Source organism: Sapajus apella, unplaced genomic scaffold (genome assembly GCF_009761245.1).
Source record: "Sapajus apella isolate SASKATOON/1434 unplaced genomic scaffold, GSC_monkey_1.0 scaffold86, whole genome shotgun sequence".
Taxonomy (NCBI): domain Eukaryota; kingdom Metazoa; phylum Chordata; class Mammalia; order Primates; family Cebidae; genus Sapajus; species Sapajus apella.
In genome coordinates this window covers 8,011,205-8,029,996 of record NW_022437026.1, presented here as the reverse complement: position 1 = coordinate 8,029,996, position 18,792 = coordinate 8,011,205, and the positions used below count along the sequence as shown (strand labels likewise).

At 53.3% G+C, this 18,792-nt stretch overlaps 2 protein-coding genes across 16 annotated transcripts in view; both read left to right on the top strand.

Annotated features, from left to right (window-relative positions):
- Positions 1 to 1,387: 1,387 nt before the first annotated feature.
- Positions 1,388 to 8,686, top strand: PIANP (PILR alpha associated neural protein). 3 transcript variants are annotated; one of them, XM_032254614.1, is made up of 6 exons: positions 1,388 to 1,589; positions 4,078 to 4,137; positions 4,369 to 4,874; positions 5,618 to 5,699; positions 6,816 to 7,037; positions 7,436 to 8,686. In XM_032254614.1, exons 2-6 carry the CDS (start codon positions 4,121 to 4,123, stop codon positions 7,455 to 7,457), a joined length of 849 nt encoding a protein of 282 aa, XP_032110505.1. In that variant the 5' UTR covers positions 1,388 to 1,589; positions 4,078 to 4,120; the 3' UTR covers positions 7,458 to 8,686. The 3 variants fall into 3 exon arrangements, with proteins under 3 accessions (XP_032110505.1, XP_032110507.1, XP_032110506.1); XM_032254616.1 differs by lacking the exon at positions 1,388 to 1,589 and adding an exon at positions 1,772 to 2,067; XM_032254615.1 differs by lacking the exon at positions 1,388 to 1,589 and adding an exon at positions 3,242 to 3,852.
- A 4,102-nt stretch (positions 8,687 to 12,788) lies between these two features.
- Positions 12,789 to 18,792, top strand: part of ZNF384 (zinc finger protein 384) — a 28,473-nt gene continuing 22,469 nt past the window's right edge. The window contains exons 1-3 of one of the 13 annotated variants that reach the window (XM_032254613.1): positions 13,005 to 13,077; positions 13,289 to 13,350; positions 14,216 to 14,275. The gene's annotated coding sequence lies outside the window, so the exon portion shown is untranslated. Of the gene's footprint in view, positions 13,351 to 13,373; positions 13,450 to 14,215; positions 14,276 to 18,792 lie in introns of those variants that run through there. The other 12 variants (XM_032254610.1, XM_032254607.1, XM_032254600.1 and 9 more) reach the window with 12 other exon arrangements.

Below are 18,792 nucleotides of genomic sequence, written 5' to 3'. Positions count from 1 at the left end.
TACATAGTATTTAAGCCCTGGGACCGGATGAGATCACTGGACAGAGAATGTGGAAAGAGAGAATGGCTGGCCAAGGACTAAGCCCTCGGAGAATCCAACATTTAGAGGTCACCCGAGGAAGACTAAGAACAGCCAGTCAGGCTGGAGGGAAAGGAGGGGAGTGTGGTGCCCTAGAAGTGCCCTGAGGAAAAACAGGACAGTGTGGTATGGAGGGATGGGGTCCAGGTGGTGGGAGAAGGGGCAGGGAGGCTCCGTTTTCCCAGCTACTCAGGAGGCTGAGGCAGGAGAATTGCCTGAACCCAGGCTGGAGTGCAATGGCGCGATCTCGGCTCACCACAACCTCCGCCTCCTGGGTTCAGGCAATTCTCCTGCCTCAGCCTCCTGAGTAGCTGGGATTACAGGCACGCGCCACCATGCCCAGCTGATTTTTTGTAGTTTTAGTAGAGACAGGGTTTCACCATGTTGACCAGGATGGTCTTGATCTCTTGACCTCGTGATCCACCTGCCTCGGCCTCCCAAAGTGCTGGGATTACAGGCTTGAGCCACCGCGCCTCCTTTTGATAGAGAGCTTAGGGAAGACCTCCCAGAAGGCGTTGGACCTAAGTGAGACTGGAATGAAAACAGTGAGTCATTGTGAAAAGCCAGGGAAAAGCATTCCAGATACAGGGAGCAGCAAGTGCAAAGGCCCTGAGGCAGGTTAAGCTTATTTGCATCCGGGAACATCCATCAGGTCCCCTGTGGCTGAGGCATAGAAATCTTTAGAAAAGGAAATCAGAGAGCACCTAGGAGTGCTGGAAACACCCAGGAATTTTGACTTGATCCACTTAATGCACGGTAGCAGGGCCAGAGTGGAATGGGGGACCGAGCTGTGGGGATAATCCGAAGATGGTGCAAGGTCCTTCCTCCCCAGTCCTTCCCTCCACCCCTGGCCCCCAGTTTTGACCTCAGACAGTTTCCACAGCGGGCAAAACAAAGTTGGGGGACGGCAGTGGTGCCTCACGCCTATAATCCCAGCACTTCGGGAAGCTGAGCAGGGGGGATCGCCTGAGCCCAGGCATTGGAGACCAGCCTGGGCAACACAGTGAGACCCCATCTCTACAAAACAAAGTTGCGAATGCGGAGCATTGAGTGACTCGGAATCTCAGAAACGGATTGAGGCGACCATGGGTGTCCCTAGAGTTAGGGTGAAGGAGGTGAGGAGACCTGCCATCAGAACCCAGGGAGCCGGAAGGTCACTGGACCCCGCCACCCTCTCCAGCCCTCCATCTCGGACAGAGCGGGACGCGACTCTTGCAGCGCGGCAGCGGGAGGGTTAAAACGCGCGTGGCCTCCGGCGGGAGGGGGAGGCGGAGACGGAGCGGTCCCCGCCGCCGCGCCGAGCCCAGCCGAGCCCAGCCGAGCCGAGCCGAGGCGAGCATCTCCCGCCGCCGCCGCCCCGCGCCCCGGGCGCCCGCCCCCCACCAGCTCCAGCGCCCTGCCGCGGGCCAAACCTCCCGACCATGCCCTGCACCCCGCCCGTTCCTGCGGCTCCCCAGCCCCGCGCAGCCCCGAGCGCCCGCAGTCGTCGCGCCGCCGCGCCAGGCATGCAGGTGAGCGAGAGGGACCCCCACACCCCCACCCGCGGGGAGCCCGGCCCTGCCCTTCGCGGCTCCGCGCCCTTCGCCTGCTGCCCCTCCCGGCGCGGCCCCTCGCCCGGGCCGAAGCCTGCAGCCTCCCGGCGCCCCTTCCCCGAAGAGCTCTCCATCCTCCGCGGTCCTGGCTCGCTCCCTCGCTCCCTGGCGCAGCCGTCCCCATCCCTGCGGCTGCCTCCATCCCGCCTCGGCTCGGCGGGCGGCTCCGCGCAGCCTCCTGCTTCGGGTCCCCAGTCTGCTCTCGGCGCTCCCTGCCGCGGAGTCCCTTCGTCGACCTCCTTTTCCTGGTCTCCCCCCACTCTCGCCGCTCGCCAGCCCTGTGCGCGGAGTGCGGGCCTGCAGGATGGGTGGCCTGGGGGCCACGCTGGGGATGGGGCCCGGCTCCCGCACCCCGTGGCTCCCTCCCCACCCCCAGCTGGTCTCCTGCGCACAACAGGTCGGTGAGGAGCGGGGAGAGGGGTGGGGGTAGCGCGCCAGCCCGGGGACTGCGGGCTTCCTGGAGGGGGCGGCTGAAGCCGTGCGGGGCCCAGGGGCTGGGTTGGCGCTGGTTGGGGGGAATGCACAGGCGGAGGGGCGAGAGTGCTGGAGTCAGCTGGCCACAGATGCGCCCGGGAGCCCTTCTCCACTTCACTGGTTCGCTCTACACGCCTCGCTCCCTCCCTCCAGCCTTCCTCGCTTCCCCTCTCTCTCCCTTCTTCCCACCATGCCCCCTCCCTATCTCTTTCGGCGTCTCTACATCCCTTTACATTTAGGGGAGCAATTCCCAACTCCTCCATCTTTGCTGCTCCCCGCCTCTGTTTCCCGGCCCCTTCCTCATGTCATTTTGTCTTCAGCATTTATGTTCTCTGCTTTTCCACTTCCTTTCTCCCCATCCTGGGCTCTTCACCCTCTTCTCCCTTCCCCTTCCTCTGGCTGTCCTGCCTGGACCGCTCTCTCCTTCTCCTCCCGCCCCTTCTTCCCCTGCACCTGTGACCCCTTCACCCTCTCCGTTTCCCCTCCCCGACCTTTTCTCCCATCCTTTCCTCCCTTCGGCAGCCTCCAGAATTCAGGTCTTCTGTACCCACTCTCCTTCTCTCTTCCCAGTCCACTCTTTTTCAGGACTGTCTGCTCTCTCTCACCCCGCACTCCAGGCCGGCTTCCTCCTCACCCTCCTGTCTTACTCTTAACCAGCCTTTCCTCTCCCGGCCCTTCTCCCCTTCCCATCTCTCCCACTGCCACTTCCCCATTCCCTTCCCCTGACGTTCCCATCTTATTTCACTGTTGTTCTCTTGGAAGATTAAATGGGCAGATTTCTTTGTTTTTATTTTAATTTGTTTTTTGAGACGGAGTCTCGCTCTTGTCGCTCAGACTGGAATGCAATGGCGTGATCTCGGCTCACTGTAACCTCGGCATCCCAGGTTCAAGCGATTCTCTTGCCTCAGCCTCCCGAACAGCTGGGATTACTGGCAACCACCACCACGCCGGGCTAATTTTTGTATTTTAGTAGAGACGAGGTTTCACCGTGTTGGCTAGGCTGGTCTTGAGCTCCTGATCTCAGGTGATCTGCCCACCTCGGCCTCCCAAAGTGCTGGGATTACAGGCATGAGCCATCGTGCCGGATCCATTGGGCAGATTTAGACCCAGAATCCAGAGGACACGGGTTGTCCTGTCTTCACTCCCTCTGGGGATCCTGCCCCTTCTGGATCCACCACCCTCAGCTCTGAGAACATATACCCTTTCTCTTTCAAAACCAACCATACTGATTTTTCCCGGATTCTTTACCCAGGAGAGCCACATCTGAGGGGTGGCTTCTTCCTGACTCCACCTCCTTTCAGAGGGCACCTATGCACTTAGAGGATCAAACATGAAGAGCAAAAATGACATTCTGTAGTTTTTCTCCCACTCACCTCTCTCTCTCTGTCTCTTTCCTTCCATCCCTCCATCTCTTCCTCCCTTTCTGCTGAAGATGCAGACTCCTAATCATAAGACAAATACCTGGCACTGCCAGTGGGGTGGGAGGGCTAGAAGGGCCCCCTGCACGCACACACACACACACTCGCTCGCTCAGATTGACTTTCCCTTCCCTCCCCCCACCCTCAGACTCCCTCCCTAGCGGTAGGTGCTCAAGGAATCACAAGGTTCTTGGCTCTAAATTAAGATCCAAGAAAAGCCTGGAGCTGTGGGCAGAGGAAGTGAGAAGAAAGGAAGCCGGAGAAGCCAGAGTAGACCCTGGGGTGGAGAGGTAACAGGGACCTGAGAAGTTGTAGATGGGGCTGGGGTCTGGTCAGGCAACCACGCCGGAGTTTTCCCCCAAAAGGATGCTAAGCAGCAGTGGATCCTGGGTGCAGCAGCATAGCTGGCAGCCAGGTGGCCTAGGAGGGCAGATGCGGGTAGAATTGGTGGATGAATTAGCTGGGGAAGCACACAGGGCAGGGCTGGGGGTGTAACAGCCCCCTTTTTCTCTCAGTAAAGGCTGAAAATCTGGGTCACAGCTGAGGAAGACCTCAGACATGGAGTCCAGGATGTGGTAAGTTTGGCCCAGCAGAGGGAGCTTGGAGACCACGTTCCCTGGGGTCATGACTCCTTCCTAGACGCATCCAGGGCCTTCCCTCCTGAGGGCCATCCTCCCTAGGAAAATGGGAAATGAGGCGAGAGTTTTCCCCAGGCCCACCTGGAGATTTCTGATGTGAGCCTGCCCTTCCCACACGTAGGCCCACAGTGGGCCTGTGTCTCAGCCACATTCTCTCCCTTCTTGCAGGCCTGCGCTGCTGCTGTCCCACCTCCTCCCTCTCTGGCCACTGCTGTTGCTGCCCCTCCCACCGCCTGCTCAGGGCTCTTCCTCCTCCCCTCGAACCCCACCAGCCCCAGCCCGCCCCCCGTGTGCCCGGGGAGGCCCCTCAGCCCCACGTCACGTGTGCGTATGGGAGCGGGCACCTCCACCAAGCCGATCCCCCCGGGTCCCAAGATCACGTCGGCAAGTCCTGCCTGGCACTGCACCCCCAGCCACCCCATCAGGCTTTGAGGAGGGGCCACCCTCATCCCAGTACCCCTGGGCTATTGTGTGGGGTCCCACCGTGTCTCGAGAGGATGGAGGGGACCCCAGCTCTGCCAATCCTGGATTTCTGGACTATGGTTTTGCAGCCCCTCATGGGCTCGCAACCCCACACCCCAACTCAGACTCCATGCGGGGCGATGGAGATGGGCTTATCCTTGGAGAGGCACCTGCCACCCTGCGGCCGTTCCTGTTTGGGGGCCGCGGGGAAGGTGAGTGGGAAAAGCTGGGAGGGATATGAAGGATGGGGAGGCTGGGTGAAGACACAAAGGGGCAGGAATAGAGGCCTTGTCTGTTAGTTCCTTCAACAAATGTGTCAGGCACTATACTGGCACAGGATGCAGAGATAAAGACGCCCTCGTGGAGTTCAGGTCCACTGGAGCAGACAGATATAAAAGTACATGGAGAGGAGTCAACATAATGAATGCTTTAATAGAGGCACGCGCAGCATGATTTAGGAAAAGAGAGAAGGGAGAGTCTCCTCCTGCCTGGGGATCAGGACACCTTCAGAGAATTGACATTTGAGCTGGACCTTGAAAACAGTGGGAGTATTCCAGGCAGAGAACGCCATGGATGAAGGGCACTACGCAGGTGATGTCTTGGCTTGGGGAGTGCCAATGGAGGAACAGGGCCGGTGGTTTGGGAGTTGGGCCACGGCAGAGACATAGTTTCTAGGCATAGTGATAGGTTCTCTGTGATCATGGGGCCTTGTCCTCATCACATATACATGTAAGATTTGGTGAAATGCTTTTGGGACAGTGGAGAAAAAGAGCTGAAAACTCAAGGAAATGCTGTTGATAAGAATGAAGAGGGAGGCTTCAGAGGAACAGACGGTCAGGCAGTGTGAGTCCACAGCAATGCCACTCCAGCCGACAGAGTCCACAGCCAAGTCCCTGGGCCCTCTTGGCTCCTACCACCTTGGGGCTCCCTAAAACTTTCTTCCCACCCCAATCAGGTGTGGACCCCCAGCTCTATGTCACAATTACTATCTCCATCATCATTGTTCTCGTGGCCACTGGCATCATCTTCAAGTTCTGGTAAGTTGGGAGAAGGAGGGTGCTGGTGGATGGGGCTGGAATGTTTGGCTCTAGCCAGGAGGCGCAGGAGCGGCAATTTTGCTGGGGGGTGGGTGGGAAATGGTGGATGAAGGCAGGCCTTGGGCAAATATAATAAGGATTTGGCTAGGGGAAGACAGTGAGAAATCAGGGCGGATTGTGTCTCCCAGGAAAATACAAGGATATTGGGAGCGCAGGGGAATTATTTCTGTGCACTGGGGGCTTTGGTGGACTTCCCTTGCCCTATTTCCAGAGAAAGCTGACCCAGTCTGCAAAGCCCTTCTTAGGGTTGCCTGGGGGGAGTGAGAAAATGCAGAGCTTTCTTTTTTTTTTTTTTTTTTTTTTTTTTTGAGACAGAGTTCCTCTCTGTCACCAGGCGCTAGGCTGGAGTGCAGTGGCGCGATCTCAGCTCACTGTAACCTCCGCCTCCCGGGTTCAAGTAGTTCTCCTGCCTCAGCCTCCCGAGTAGCTGAGACTACAGGCGCACGCCACCACGCCCAACTAATTTTAGTATTTTTAGTAGAGACGGGGTTTCACCATGTTGGCCAGGATGGCCTCCATCTCTTGACCTCGTGATCCGCCCACCTCGGCCTCCCAAAGTGCTGGGATTACAAGTGTGAGCCACTGCGCCCAGCCAAAAATCAAGAGCTTTCTTTGCACACATTTAATAATGGATCACTCAGTCCTTCACACTTTACTGAGAGAATTGTTAGACTCAGGTGTCCAGGTCATTAGCTTGCTTTGAACTAGAACTAGTTCAACTGGCCAGCTGCCTGCCAGGGAAAGAAATGACTCTTCTGGGCCTGCAGGGGAGAGGACATTGTGGTGGGAATCTGTGTGTTGGCGAGGAGGGGATTCTAATTCTGTGGATCTGGATCAAGTTTGGAGGGCAAGGAGGTTTAGATTTCCAAGCCCCCCTAGAGGGCAGGGGAAGTGGTTTTATGGGCACAGTCCCAGGGCATTTAGTAGAGGGACCTGTTAGAGGCCAGTTTCTCTGCTGTAAGATGTTGGGAATGACTGGGCAAGGTTGGGGGTGACAGGCCCAGGATGGAGGCTACTTGAGTGTACAAGAGATCCTCTTTCCCTCTGGTGCCCCAGCTGGGACCGCAGCCAGAAGCGACGCAGACCCTCAGGGCAGCAAGGTGCCCTGAGGCAGGAGGAGAGCCAGCAGCCGCTGACAGACCTGTCCCCGGCCGGAGTCACTGTGCTGGGGGCCTTCGGGGACTCGCCTACCCCAACCCCTGACCATGAGGAGCCCCGAGGGGGACCCCGGCCTGGGATGCCCCACCCCAAGGGGGCTCCAGCCTTCCAGTTGAACCGGTGAGGGCAGGGGCAATGGGATGGGAGGGCACAGAGGGAAGGCGACCTAGGTCTTCAGAGCTGGGGTGGGGGTGCCCCATGGGGGGGTGACGAGGAGGCAGGCGTGGCCTCCCACAGCCCCTGACTCTTCTTCCCAGCCTGGCCCCGGGCCCTCCCAAGAGGGCTGGACCAGCTCCTCTCTGGAAGGAACCCTTCCTTCTCCCAGTCTCTCAGGATCTGTGTCCTATTCTCTGTTGCCCGTAACTCCAACTCTGCCCTCTTTGGTTTTTTTCTCATGCCACCTTGTCTAAGACAATTCTGCCCTCTTAACCTTGATTCCCCCTCTTTGTCTTGAACTTCCCCTTCTAGTCTGGCCTACCCCTTGGTTCCTGACTGTGCCCTTTCCCTCTTCCTCTCAGGATTCCCCTGGTGAATCTGTGATGCCCCCCAATGTTGGGGTGCAGCCAAGCAGGAGGCCAAGGGGCCGGCACAGCCCCCATCCCACTGAGGGTGGGGCAGCTGTGGGGAGCTGGGGCCACAGGGGCTCCTGGCTCCTACCCTTGCACACCACCCCGGAAGGCTCCCTGGCCCTATGGGCAATCCTATCTGCTCGCCCTCCTGCAGGTGGGGGCCTCACATATTTGTGACTTTGGGTCCCTGTCCCCACCCTTGCGCACTCACATGAAAGCCTTGCACAGTCACCTTCACCGTCACAGGCCATTGCACACGCGCCTGCACCCTCTCCCAGTCCACACCGCTCCGCTCAGCTGACTCTCACGTTCTCCCTGTCGTCTCACATTTGCACTCTCCTTCCCACATTCCGTGCTCAGCTCAGCCACTCAGTAGTCAGTGTTTCCTGCACTTTACCTCTCATGTGCATTTCCCGGCCTGATGTTGTGGTGTTGTGTGGCGTGCTCACTCTCTCCCTCATGAACACCCACTCACCTCGTTTCCGCAGCCCCTGCATGCGGCTCCCGAGGTGGGTGGGAGGTGAGCTGGGGGCTCCTCGTGCCCTCACCTGTCATGGTCCTGTGCCATTCCACACCATGTATTTCTGTCTCCAAGGGCGCCGGCATCACCCTGAGGGCTCCCCCATGGGAATGGGGGTAGTGAGGCCCCAGACTTCACCCTTACCCCACTGCTAAAATCTGTTTTCTGAGATGGGTTTTGGGGAGTCACCTGCTGCACTACATGAGAAAGGGACTCCCATTTGCCCTTCCCTTTCTCCTCTAGTCCGTTTTGTCTTGTCTGTCCTGGCTGTCTGTGTGTGTGCCATTCTCCGGACTTCAGAGCCCCCCTGAGCCAGTCCTCCCCAGCCTCCCTTCAGGCCTCTCTAACTCTACCTAGGCTGCCAGGGACCGGAGTCAGCTGGTTCAAGGCCATCCGGAGCTCTGCCTCCAAATCCACCCCTTCCCTTCCCAGACTCCCTCCTGTCCCCTCCTTTCCTCCCTTCTTCCTTCCACGCCTTCCTTTTGCCTCCCTGCCCTTTTCCCTCCTCAGGTTCTTCCCTACTTCTCACTGGCTTTTCCATCTTCCTTCTTGCCCTCTTCCCTGGCTCCTATGCTGTGATATATATTTTTGTATTATCTCTTTCTTCTTCTTGTGGTGATCATCTTGAATTACTGTGGGATGTAAGTTTCAAAATTTTCAAATAAAGCCTTTGCAAGATACTCAAGTCCCCTGATTCTGCCTTCTGACCCCCGTAGAGAGGAGGAGACGGGGTGGGCAGCCAGTAGGAGGTACAGGATGAGGTGGGGACCCCCTCCAGACCTAAGTCACCTGCCCTCCTCTGACCTGGAGTTGGGGTCCAATTGGGGCTTTAACTTGGGACAAAATGGAAGGGAGCAGTCCTGATGAGGAGCAGTGGTACAAGAGAGAAACTAGAATAGAAATTGTGGCTCACTTGTTCCTTGCCAAGGAGGGTCAAGAGAGACCCTAAGAAGGGAGACAGTAGAAAAGGAAAATTACATAGAAGGATAGGAAGTGGAACGAGGAGGAAGAGAGAGCTGGTAAGAGTCAGTGGGAGAAGGGGGAAAGCAGAAGAGAAAAATGGAGCAATGGAGAAAAGATGAGAGGGCGCCATCTGAAAGAAGCTGCCCTGCTTGGTTTATTTTCAGCCTTGCTCCCTAACCTGCCCCCACCCACAGCTGTCCCCCAAAAGCTGAGCAGAATCAGAAGCCCTGTGGTTAACTCATTAGCTTTCCCCACTCTGCCCTGAGAGAGGCACTGCAGGAGTGTGGGGGCAGGATCAAGGGGTGTGTTTGGGGAGGGAATGCAGACTGCCCAGCTGGGATCAGTCACCTCTGAGTCCCCAGTTCTAGGTTTGGCTCTTGAAACAGCCCTGTGAAAACCCACACATCAGCCTCTCAGCTGTTGCTAGGCTCTATTTCCATGGTAACCACCCAGGTCCCATCTCTCCCCCCTCCCCCAATCTGTGCCCCACTTGCTCCCTGGAAATGGGGTGGCCCCAGGGAGGATAGGGATGATGTAGTGTGCAAAAGGGGGTGCCCAGGCTGCCCTAGACTGTATATGCCCCTATACGTTTATCTTTCAAGCTAGGATAGGAATGTCTGTGTGTTGGTGTGTTGGGAGCTTTACTGTGAGCTGAGGGAAGTGTGGCTGAGCCTGTGCAGCACATAACGGTGAGTGCCAGGAGGAGGCAGCGTATTTCTCAGGACTAGAGCAGTGTGTGCATTCAGGGCGTCAGACTCCCTAAGAAAAGGACTGCTACAGAGGAAAGATGCAGAGCGGGGCCAAGGATTGATGAACCAACTCAAAGCAGAGGTGCCAGGCAAATAAGCTTCTGAGGAGTCAACTCACTGGGACATGAAGAGATTCCAGCAGGCAGCTGATGGGAGGGAGCGGGCTGGATGGAACCTGAGGGTACAGGATGAGGTGTGGACAGCAGACGCTCTGGGCCGGAAGGGAAGCATCCAGATCCAAGGAGGGTGGGAGAGGAAGCTTCATTAACCTTCCCTTCCTTCCCGGCAGGAATCTAGTCCTTGTCAGCTGAGGGTGGGGAGAAGAGAGAAGCACTGGCACAGAAGGCGAAGGAGCTCAAGTGCCAGAGAGCACACTGGGCTCTCACCTTCAGCAAGGATCTCTCCTCAGAGGGACAGTGTGACCCGTGGCTCATCCATATGCAGAAGGCACACATGAAGGCCCCTAATGAAGAGGGAATTAATCACTGCCTGATTAGACCGCCGTTTCTGTAAATTTAAATAAATTAAAATACACCAGCAAGATACTGGAAATCTTCACCTGTTCCCTCTCCTTAAATGTCCTCCTTTCCCCATGGAAAGTCAGATGGCAGGAAAGATAGAGAAGGAAGGAGACCATCCCAAGCTCTGAGCTGTATTAAAAGAATCCTCCCAAACGATATTGCACTGTCATGTTAGCCATGAAGTCATGAGGCTCTTTTCTCTCTCCTGTAGTTGAAACAGAGACTGTGGGGCTTTGGGAGGTCCTCAGAAGGCTGCAGCAGAGTCACTAACCAAGAACAAAACAATGGCCATGCTGCCCTTTTGGGAACTGGAAGGTTCTTTGAGGTCACACATCACAGGCACCACTGGAACCAGCATCTCATACCACCATCCTTTCTTCGCCTCCTGAGCTGTGCATCAAATGACTCAGCCAGGCTTCTCTTAGCATTTTTTCTGGAATGCTTGCCATTGTGGCTCAGACCAAACCAGGGAATGGGGAAGCCCCCAGGAGGAGGGAGGGATCTCCCAGGCACAGCTCAGGGTGTGGAAGTGATTCAAGATGGAAACAGCATGCCAGCTGGAGAACCCCAGGCTAAAATTAACAGCCCTCCTCCCCTACGCCCCACATTTATTGTTCTAAAGCGTTTTCCTAAGGAGTTCAGAATACTTGAAACTTGCTTCTTCTTTTTCTTTTTTGAGACAGAGTTTTGCCCTTGTTGTCCAGGCTGGAGTGCAATGACGTGATCACAACTCACCATAACCTCCGCCTCTCAGGTTCAAGTGATGCTCCTGCCTCAGCCTCCCAAGTAGATGGGAAACTTGCTTCTTATAGCAAAGGCAGGAACAGGGCTGACAGAGATACTGAGGCCCGGGAAGGGCTCAGTTAATGTAAATAGGAAAAGAACAGGAGGAGAACGAGGAGGTACAGTAATTACCACTATTTCTTGTTCCCACCTTTTAATACCAGCCCCTGATGTCAAGGCTTCTTGAATCCGCAATCTCTAATCCACACAGCACTAGGTCTGGTTGCGTCTGAGCCCTTAAGATCCTAATTCTGCCAACTGTTGCTACTCAGTCAACAGAGATTGGGTGCTGAGCCCAAAAATGTGATAAAGGGAACAGACACTTAAAGATACAAACTACAATTACAAAGAGAGGCATCATCTATTTAAATATTTAAAGGTGTACTTTGTTACCTTCCTGCTTTGACCTTGTGGGGAAAAAATAACTTAAACCTTCAGAGGCTTATTTTCATTATCTGTAAAATGGACATTGTAATTATTTCTGTTAAAGTTATTTTTCGACTGGCACGTTGGCTCACACCTGTAATCCCAGCACTTTGGGAGGCTGAGGCAGGCAGATCATGAGGTCAGGAGTTCGAGACCAGCCTTGCCAACATGGTGAAACCCCATCTCTACTAAAGACACAAAAAAATTAGCCAGGCCTGGTGGCGGGTGCCTGTAATCCCAGCTACTCAGGAGGCTGAGGCAGGAGAATGGGTTGAACCCACAAGATGGAGGTTGCAGTGAGCCAAGATCACACCCAATGCACTCCAGCCTAGGCGACAGGGCGAGACTCCATCTCAAAAAAAAAGTTATTTTTCTCAGCAAAGGGCTCTTACCGCTAGTAGGAGATACCACAGTTCTGCTCAGAGCTGGACCCAGAGGGATTCTGGCCAGGTCACGGTGCACGCTTTTAATAGCATTCATTTATTCAAACAACATATATTTATTCAGCATTTACTATGTGCTCAGCAAAGCAGCGTATTTTCTTCCCTGAGGAGCTGACAATCTTGCTGGGGAATCACATGTAGGAAATAAAATATCAATAAAAGGTATGCATTAAATGCTGTAAGAATGCAAAGGGACCATTACAGGTCAGAGCAATCAAGGAAGGTTTCCTGAAAGGGTTCTTATTAGGTGTTCATAATGAACCAAACTTATACAACAGGAATTTACAAACCACTTAAGTGCCAGGATATGAGGATTCAGCAATGAACAATTCAGTCCTCGCTGTCCTGTAGCCAGTATTTTAGTGGGAAGAGGTGAACAGCAAACAATGTATCAGGTAGTAATGAGTGCTGTATTTGAAAGTAAAACAGGGTAAGGCGATAGATATGTGAGTATGGGCAACAAGAAGAGACGAAAGTAAAAAGAGTAAGGGATGTGTCAAGAGAGGCAGATTTTGATGGCTGGGAGAGGTTGTAACCCTGAGCCTAAGCAGAAACCTCAGAAAAACATGGACACGTCCTAGTCCATTCTCGCATATTCAAAGCACTAAGACATTCTTGGGGGTATCAGAAAAAATAATGGTCACTTCCTCTATCAGCTTATTCCACCCAGAGGGAAGAGAAACGGGGTCCCAGCAGCTGAAGAGCCTACACCTCCTCTCCTACCTTGATGCATAATTCATGAACCTGTCGCGTTTCCACCCTCCCACTTCCCCAGAAGTCCCTTCCGGAAGCCCCGGGCGGCAGCCCTCCGGTTCAGCTTTTGCCCTTAGCAGAGCCCGCCTTCACTTCCGCCGTGGCGTCACATCCACCGCGGGTTTTACCCGCGTCGCTGGGCAGAAGCTACTTCCGCCCCGAGTTATCATAACTTCTGCCCTGAAAAATCCCGCAGCGCTAGCGGCGCCGGATGTGTTCCAGCCACTCCCGGAAGTGACTCGACTTTTGCACTCCCCTCTTTCTCCATTGGCGCCCCCCCAACATTGCTATTTCCCTCCCTCCCCCCTTTTCGTTTCCGGCTCTCCCGCCTTCTCTCCGCAGAGCTCTTCTCTGAGTCTGTGGGGGGGAGGGAGGGAGGGGGGCGTGGAGGAATTGGGGTTCGCGGGAGCAAGAACTGCAGCACCACTTCCGGGTGAGTGCAAGGGGAGGGAGGGAGGCAAGGAGGGGGCCCACCCACTGCCTCGCGCCCCCGCCCTGCGGGTGTCTCGCGCGCGTTCCGTGCGTGTGAGTGTGTGGGTCTGTCTCGCGCCAGAAGTGCGTGCCCGCGCCGTACGCCTTGCGCTCTCCCCCCTCCCTCGCCCCCTTTTGGTCCTCCCACCCCACTCGGCTCCCTCCTTTCCCAGCAAACGCCGCCCCACCCGCGCTCCGGCTCAGGCTCTGGCGCCGCCGCAGCCGTCGCCGCCGGGTGAGTCTCGCGCCGCTGCAGCCGGCGCGCGCCGAGCTCCCTGCTCCTCCCCCCTCCCCTTTTCCTTAGCGGACGGGGAGGGGGGTCCACGATGTGACTGTGTCCGTCCCGGAACCGGAAGTGGTTATGGAGGAGCGGGCGATGGGAAGGAATGGGGGGGTTTAGGGGGCGGGTGCCTGTCTGGTGGGTGGCAGAGTTCAGCTCCCTGGAGGGGAATGAGGGACGTCCCAAGGAAGGGTCTTTGAGAAAGGGGTAGGGGGCGACATCAGGAGAAAGCTCCCAGGAACTGTCTCAGGGGAGCGAAGGTTTTGGGGGGACAGCTGGGGTCTCCAGAGATAGACCACTGTGCAGACTGAGGGAGGTACTTCTTGGCACAAGGCCTTGGGTAGGCAGGGGGCGAAGTCCTCGAAGAAGTGGGGGGAAGGCTAGAGGAAGTGGCTGGGCCTGAACTGGCACAGTGCCTGACACAAGGGCTTGTGCATCCCCCACCCCTCAGCTTTGCCTTCTGAAGCCACTCCTCAGAGGCAGAGACCCTCCTCCTCTTCCACCTCTTCTGTTCCCTGAACCCTGGTTACCTGTGGCCTGGGAACGAACAAGGACCAGTCTCTGAGCCTAGGAGTGGAACCCAAACGCTGGTGATAGAGTTCGTCTTAGTTTCTAGGAATTGGATTTATTTCCCTCGTATCCACGTAGAGGGTGGCACTAGACTCCTGTTATTATATCCACTAGTCTTTGAATTGCTGGTTGGGGGGTCTGCCTGCCTTCCAGACTGACTGCTGACAGTCAGAGAATTCCTGAGGTCCTCCACAGTTCTCTGGTGGCTGCACCCTGCCTGGCCCCTGTAACCTAGACAATTTGTTTACAGAAAGTTCAGGAGCCCTGGAAAGGAGAAGGAATAAGACGGCAGGAGGAAGAGAGAGAGAGGGTAAGATAATTTAAGGGTTAATGGCTTTTCTGGTTTTGGGGGAGAAGGGGGTCACAACTAAATGGGCCATGTGTGTGTGTGTCTGTGTGTGTTTTCACAATGTGATAGAATACTTAATAGCAATTGTAATGATGAAGTTTGGTATGGGAGAAAATATCAGCTTTTTTCTATTATCTCTTGAGGGTCCCCAGAAAGTTTTTGTGTAAAAAGTTAGTGCTAAACCCCATCAGTTTCCGTTCCCACTAATGCTCATCAGGAATGAAATGTGAAATGCTCAGGTGAAGCCACTGAATAGTGTTGTCTTGTGTCCAAAGGAGAAATTCTTATTCTGCTTTGGGACACAAAGACCCTAAGTGCGAATATAGTCCTTACGGCATTGCTTTCCTGTATCTGGAACAAGCAGGGCCGAGTTTAGAATGGAGTTCCTATTCTGAATATTTCAGTGGAGTGTTAGAAGTGGATCTGTGGAGTGATTAGAATGTGTGACACAGGGTTATTTGAAATTGGTGTGGCAGTATGAAATTTTCAGGGGAAAAAAAACTGCTTCATGGGTAGTTTGGAGTGAAGTGGATAAAACTGTATGGAGTAGACTCTAGAAGTCAATGTGGAAGAGTTTTGGAAGAGCTTCACCATATCTGCCTAAAAGAGTTTGCATTCAGAGCTTATCATCCCAGAGGTATGTTTTTTTTGTTTGTTTTTTTTTTTTTTTTTTGAGGTGAGTCTCCCTCTTGTCGCCTAGGCCGGAGCGCAGTGGTGCGATCTCCGCGGCTCACTGCAACCTCAGCCTCCCAAGTAGCTGGGACTGCAGGCACTTGTCATCACACCCGGCTAATTTTTTGTACTTTTAGTAGAGACGGCGTTTCACTGTGCTAGCCAGGGTGGTCTCGATCTCCTGACTTTATGATCTACCTGCCTCAGCCTCCCAAAGTGCTGGGATTACAGGCATGAGCCACTGTGCCTGGCCCCCCGAGGTGTCTTTTAAAAATCAGTTCCAGGACAGTTTATAAAATGCCTCATGGGTTTCTGAGCCAAGTTGTTGATGAAATATTGGGTGCATATCTCTTCTTCTGCAGACTTATTTATTTTAGCCTCACATTCCCCAAATCCATCATTTATAGTGGAACAGACAAGGCAAGGAGAACCACAGCGCTGTCCCTCCCATGGGATGCAGGGTAAAGTGGTCCAGTGGTACCCAGGGTAGAAGCTGTTGGCCCAGGTTGCCAGCTGTGGGGTGGTAGCAGTCCTGTTTAGTCTGTTTGTGTATGGTGTAATGATGTTTCTCAGTAACATTGGGGTGCATTCGTTCTGAGTTACTTGTACTTGGGAGAGTCTGTGGATAGTAGTAGGAATGCGTCACGTATCCTACTGGGATGGCCCTTGTTGAATGTCTTTAGAACCTGAGAGAAAGATTTTGTTTCCTTACTGAGAAAAAAAAAACTTTCTGTGTTTCTTCAAGTCTTCAGTTAAGGTAGCCTTTCTGCAGTTGTGTGTTTTGGAATGGTTTCTCAACAGTGTCTAAGTTCTTTCTGTAGTTGAATTCAAGTTGATTTTTATTTTCCATCTTTTTTTTTGTTGGTGGTGGTGCCACTTGTAGATGATTACTAAGCTGGAGGCTATAGATTTATTACTTTTGGGTAATTCCTTTTGTAATTATGTAGTTCGTATGTAATTTTCACTAATTGTTGCTAATAGTCCTCATCTTGTGGAAGTATTTCTGTAACTCTTCCTTTTAGGAGCACTTGGGGCATTTTATCCTTTCTCTTTTTTGTGCTGCCTTTATCCCGTCACCATATGCCTTACAAACGTATTTGCAAAAGGCTTATCCTCTTCCATCCTCCATCCTAATAGAAACCTAGTAAAATAGTTCGTTCATCCACTTAGATAGTTAAGAGTCATCCACTGATGTACAACCTAGAATTAGAATCCACAAATATTGGCCAGGCACAGTGGCTCACGCCTGTAATCCCAGCACTTTGGGAGGCCGGATCATCTGAGGTCAGGAGTTCAAGACCAGCCTGGCCAACATGGTGAAACCCCATCTCTACTAGAAATACAAAAATTAACCAGGTGTGTTGGCAAGCGCCTGTAATCCCAGCTACTCGGGAGGCTGAGGCAGGAGACTTGCTTGAACCCAGGAGGTGGAGGTTGCAGTGAGCCAAGATCGTATCACTGCACTCCAGCCTGGGCAACAGAGTGAGACCCTGTCTCAAAAAAAAAAAAAAAAAAAAAAAGAGAGAAAATTCACAAGTCTTGATTCCTAAGGCCATTCTCTAGCTATTGAACTTGATGGGTATATTTCATGGTTTTCTAAGGATTGGTTGTGTTAAGGGAATGTTATTTTCTTGGGAAAAGAAAGTCATGCTTTATTTGAAAAAACAACAGTAAAAATCAATTAGTGGTTCTGGGAAAGAAATGGTGGTCTTCACCTGTCTGCCAAAAACACCTGCTGGACTCCATGACACCTTTATCCCTGGATGGGGTAGCATTATGGAAGGATGTGGTCAGATAGACAAAGCTCTGGTCCAAGAGTTCAAGTCCTACTGTGTTTCATGACTATTATTAATACTTGATAGTATCTCTCTTCTTTCTTTCTTTAAATTTATTTATTTATTTTGAGACGGAGTTTCACTTTTGTTGCCCAGGCTGGAGTGCAATGGCACGATCTCGGGTCACTGCAACCTTGGCCTCCCAGGTTCAAGCGATTCTCCTGCCTCAGCCTCCCGAGTAGCTGAGATTACAGGCATGCACCACCATGCCCGGCTGATTTTGTATTTTTAGTAGAGACAGGGTTTCTCCATGTTGGTCAGGCTGGTCTCGAACTCCTGACCTCAGGTGATCTGCCTGCCTTAGCCTCCCAAAGTGCTGGGATTATAGGCATGAGCCACCGCGCCCGGCTTAGTGTTTCTCTTCTTTACCTCCTGAGTGCTTCTGAGATTTCTTTTGAGATTGGAGAAGGAACATGTAGTTCCTTGAGTCTCTTGAGAGAAAATTACCCTCTGACTTAATTATAGTAAATCTCCCCCCTCTTTTTTTTTTCTTGAGACTGAGGCTTGCTCTGTTTTCCAGGCCATAGTGCAGTGACACAGCCTTGGCTCACCGTAACCCCCTCCTCCTGGTTCAAGCGATTCTCTTGTCTCAGCCTCCTGAGTAGCTGGGATTACAGGCACGTGCCACCACACCCACCTAATATTTTGTATTTTAGTGCCCAGGCCAGTCTTAAACGCCTGAGCTCAGGCAATCCACATGCCTTGGCCTCCCAAAGTGATAGGATTACAGGTGTGAACCACCTCGCCCAGCAGTAAACCTCCCTTCTTATTTTTTTTTTCTTGAGATGGAATTTCGCTCTTGTTGCCTGGGCTGGAGTGAAATGGCGTGATCTCCACTCACCGCATCCTCTGCCTCCCGGTTTCAAGCAGTCCTCCCACTTGAGCCTCCCAAGTAGCTGGGACTACAGCTGTGAGCCAGCATGCCCGGCTACTTTTTAAACTTTTTATAGGCTGGGCGCAGTGGCTTGTGCCTGTAATCCCAGCAATTTGGGAGGCTGAGGCGGGCAGATCAGCTGAAGTCAGGAGTTGGAGACCAGCCTGACCAACATGGTAAAACCCTGCCTCTACTAAAAGTACAAAAATTAGCCAGACGTGATGGCGGGTGCCTGTAGTCCCAGTTACTTGGGAGGCTGAGGCAGGAGAATCGCTTGAACCTGGGAGGCAGAGGTTGCAGTGAGCTGAGACTGTTCCCCTGCACTCCAACCTGGGCAACAGAATGAGACTCTGTATCAAAAATAAATAAATAAAAATAAGTAAATATTTTAAAAAATTTTTGTAGCCTGGCTCGGTGGCACACACCTGTAATCCTAGCACTTTGGGAGGCCGAGGCAGGGGAATCACGAGGTTAATAGATCAAGACCATCCTAGCCAAATTGGTGAAATCCCGTTTCTACTGAAAACACAAAAATTAGCTGGGCATGGTGGTACACGCCTGTGGTCTCAGCTACTCAGGATTCTGAGGCAGGAGAATCGCTTGAAGCTGGGAGGTGGAGGTTGCAGTGAGCCAAGATTACACCACTGCACTCCAGCCTGGCAATAGAGCGAGACTTTGTCTCGAGAGAGAAAAAAAATTGTAGAGATGTTTTAATTTTTCGTAGAGACAGGGTCTCCCTATTTTGCCCCAACTGTTCTCGAATTCCTGGGCTCAAGTGATCCTCCTGTTTTGGCCTCCCAAAGTGCTTTCTTTAAATATATTGCCATAATCATTAAAACTGGCACACTCTGTGTAGACACGAGTTTTTTGTGTAATATCCATGGGCTTCGTTGGGTTATAAGAATGTTGATATGCCGGGCGCGGTGGCTCAAGCCTGTAATCCCAGCACTTTGGGGGGCCGAGGCAGGTGGATCACGAGGTCAAGAGATCGAGACCATCCTGGTCAATATGGTGAAACCCCGTCTCTACTAAAAATACAAAAAAAATTGGCTGGGCATGGTGGCGCGTGCCTGTAATCCCAGCTACCCAGGAGGCTG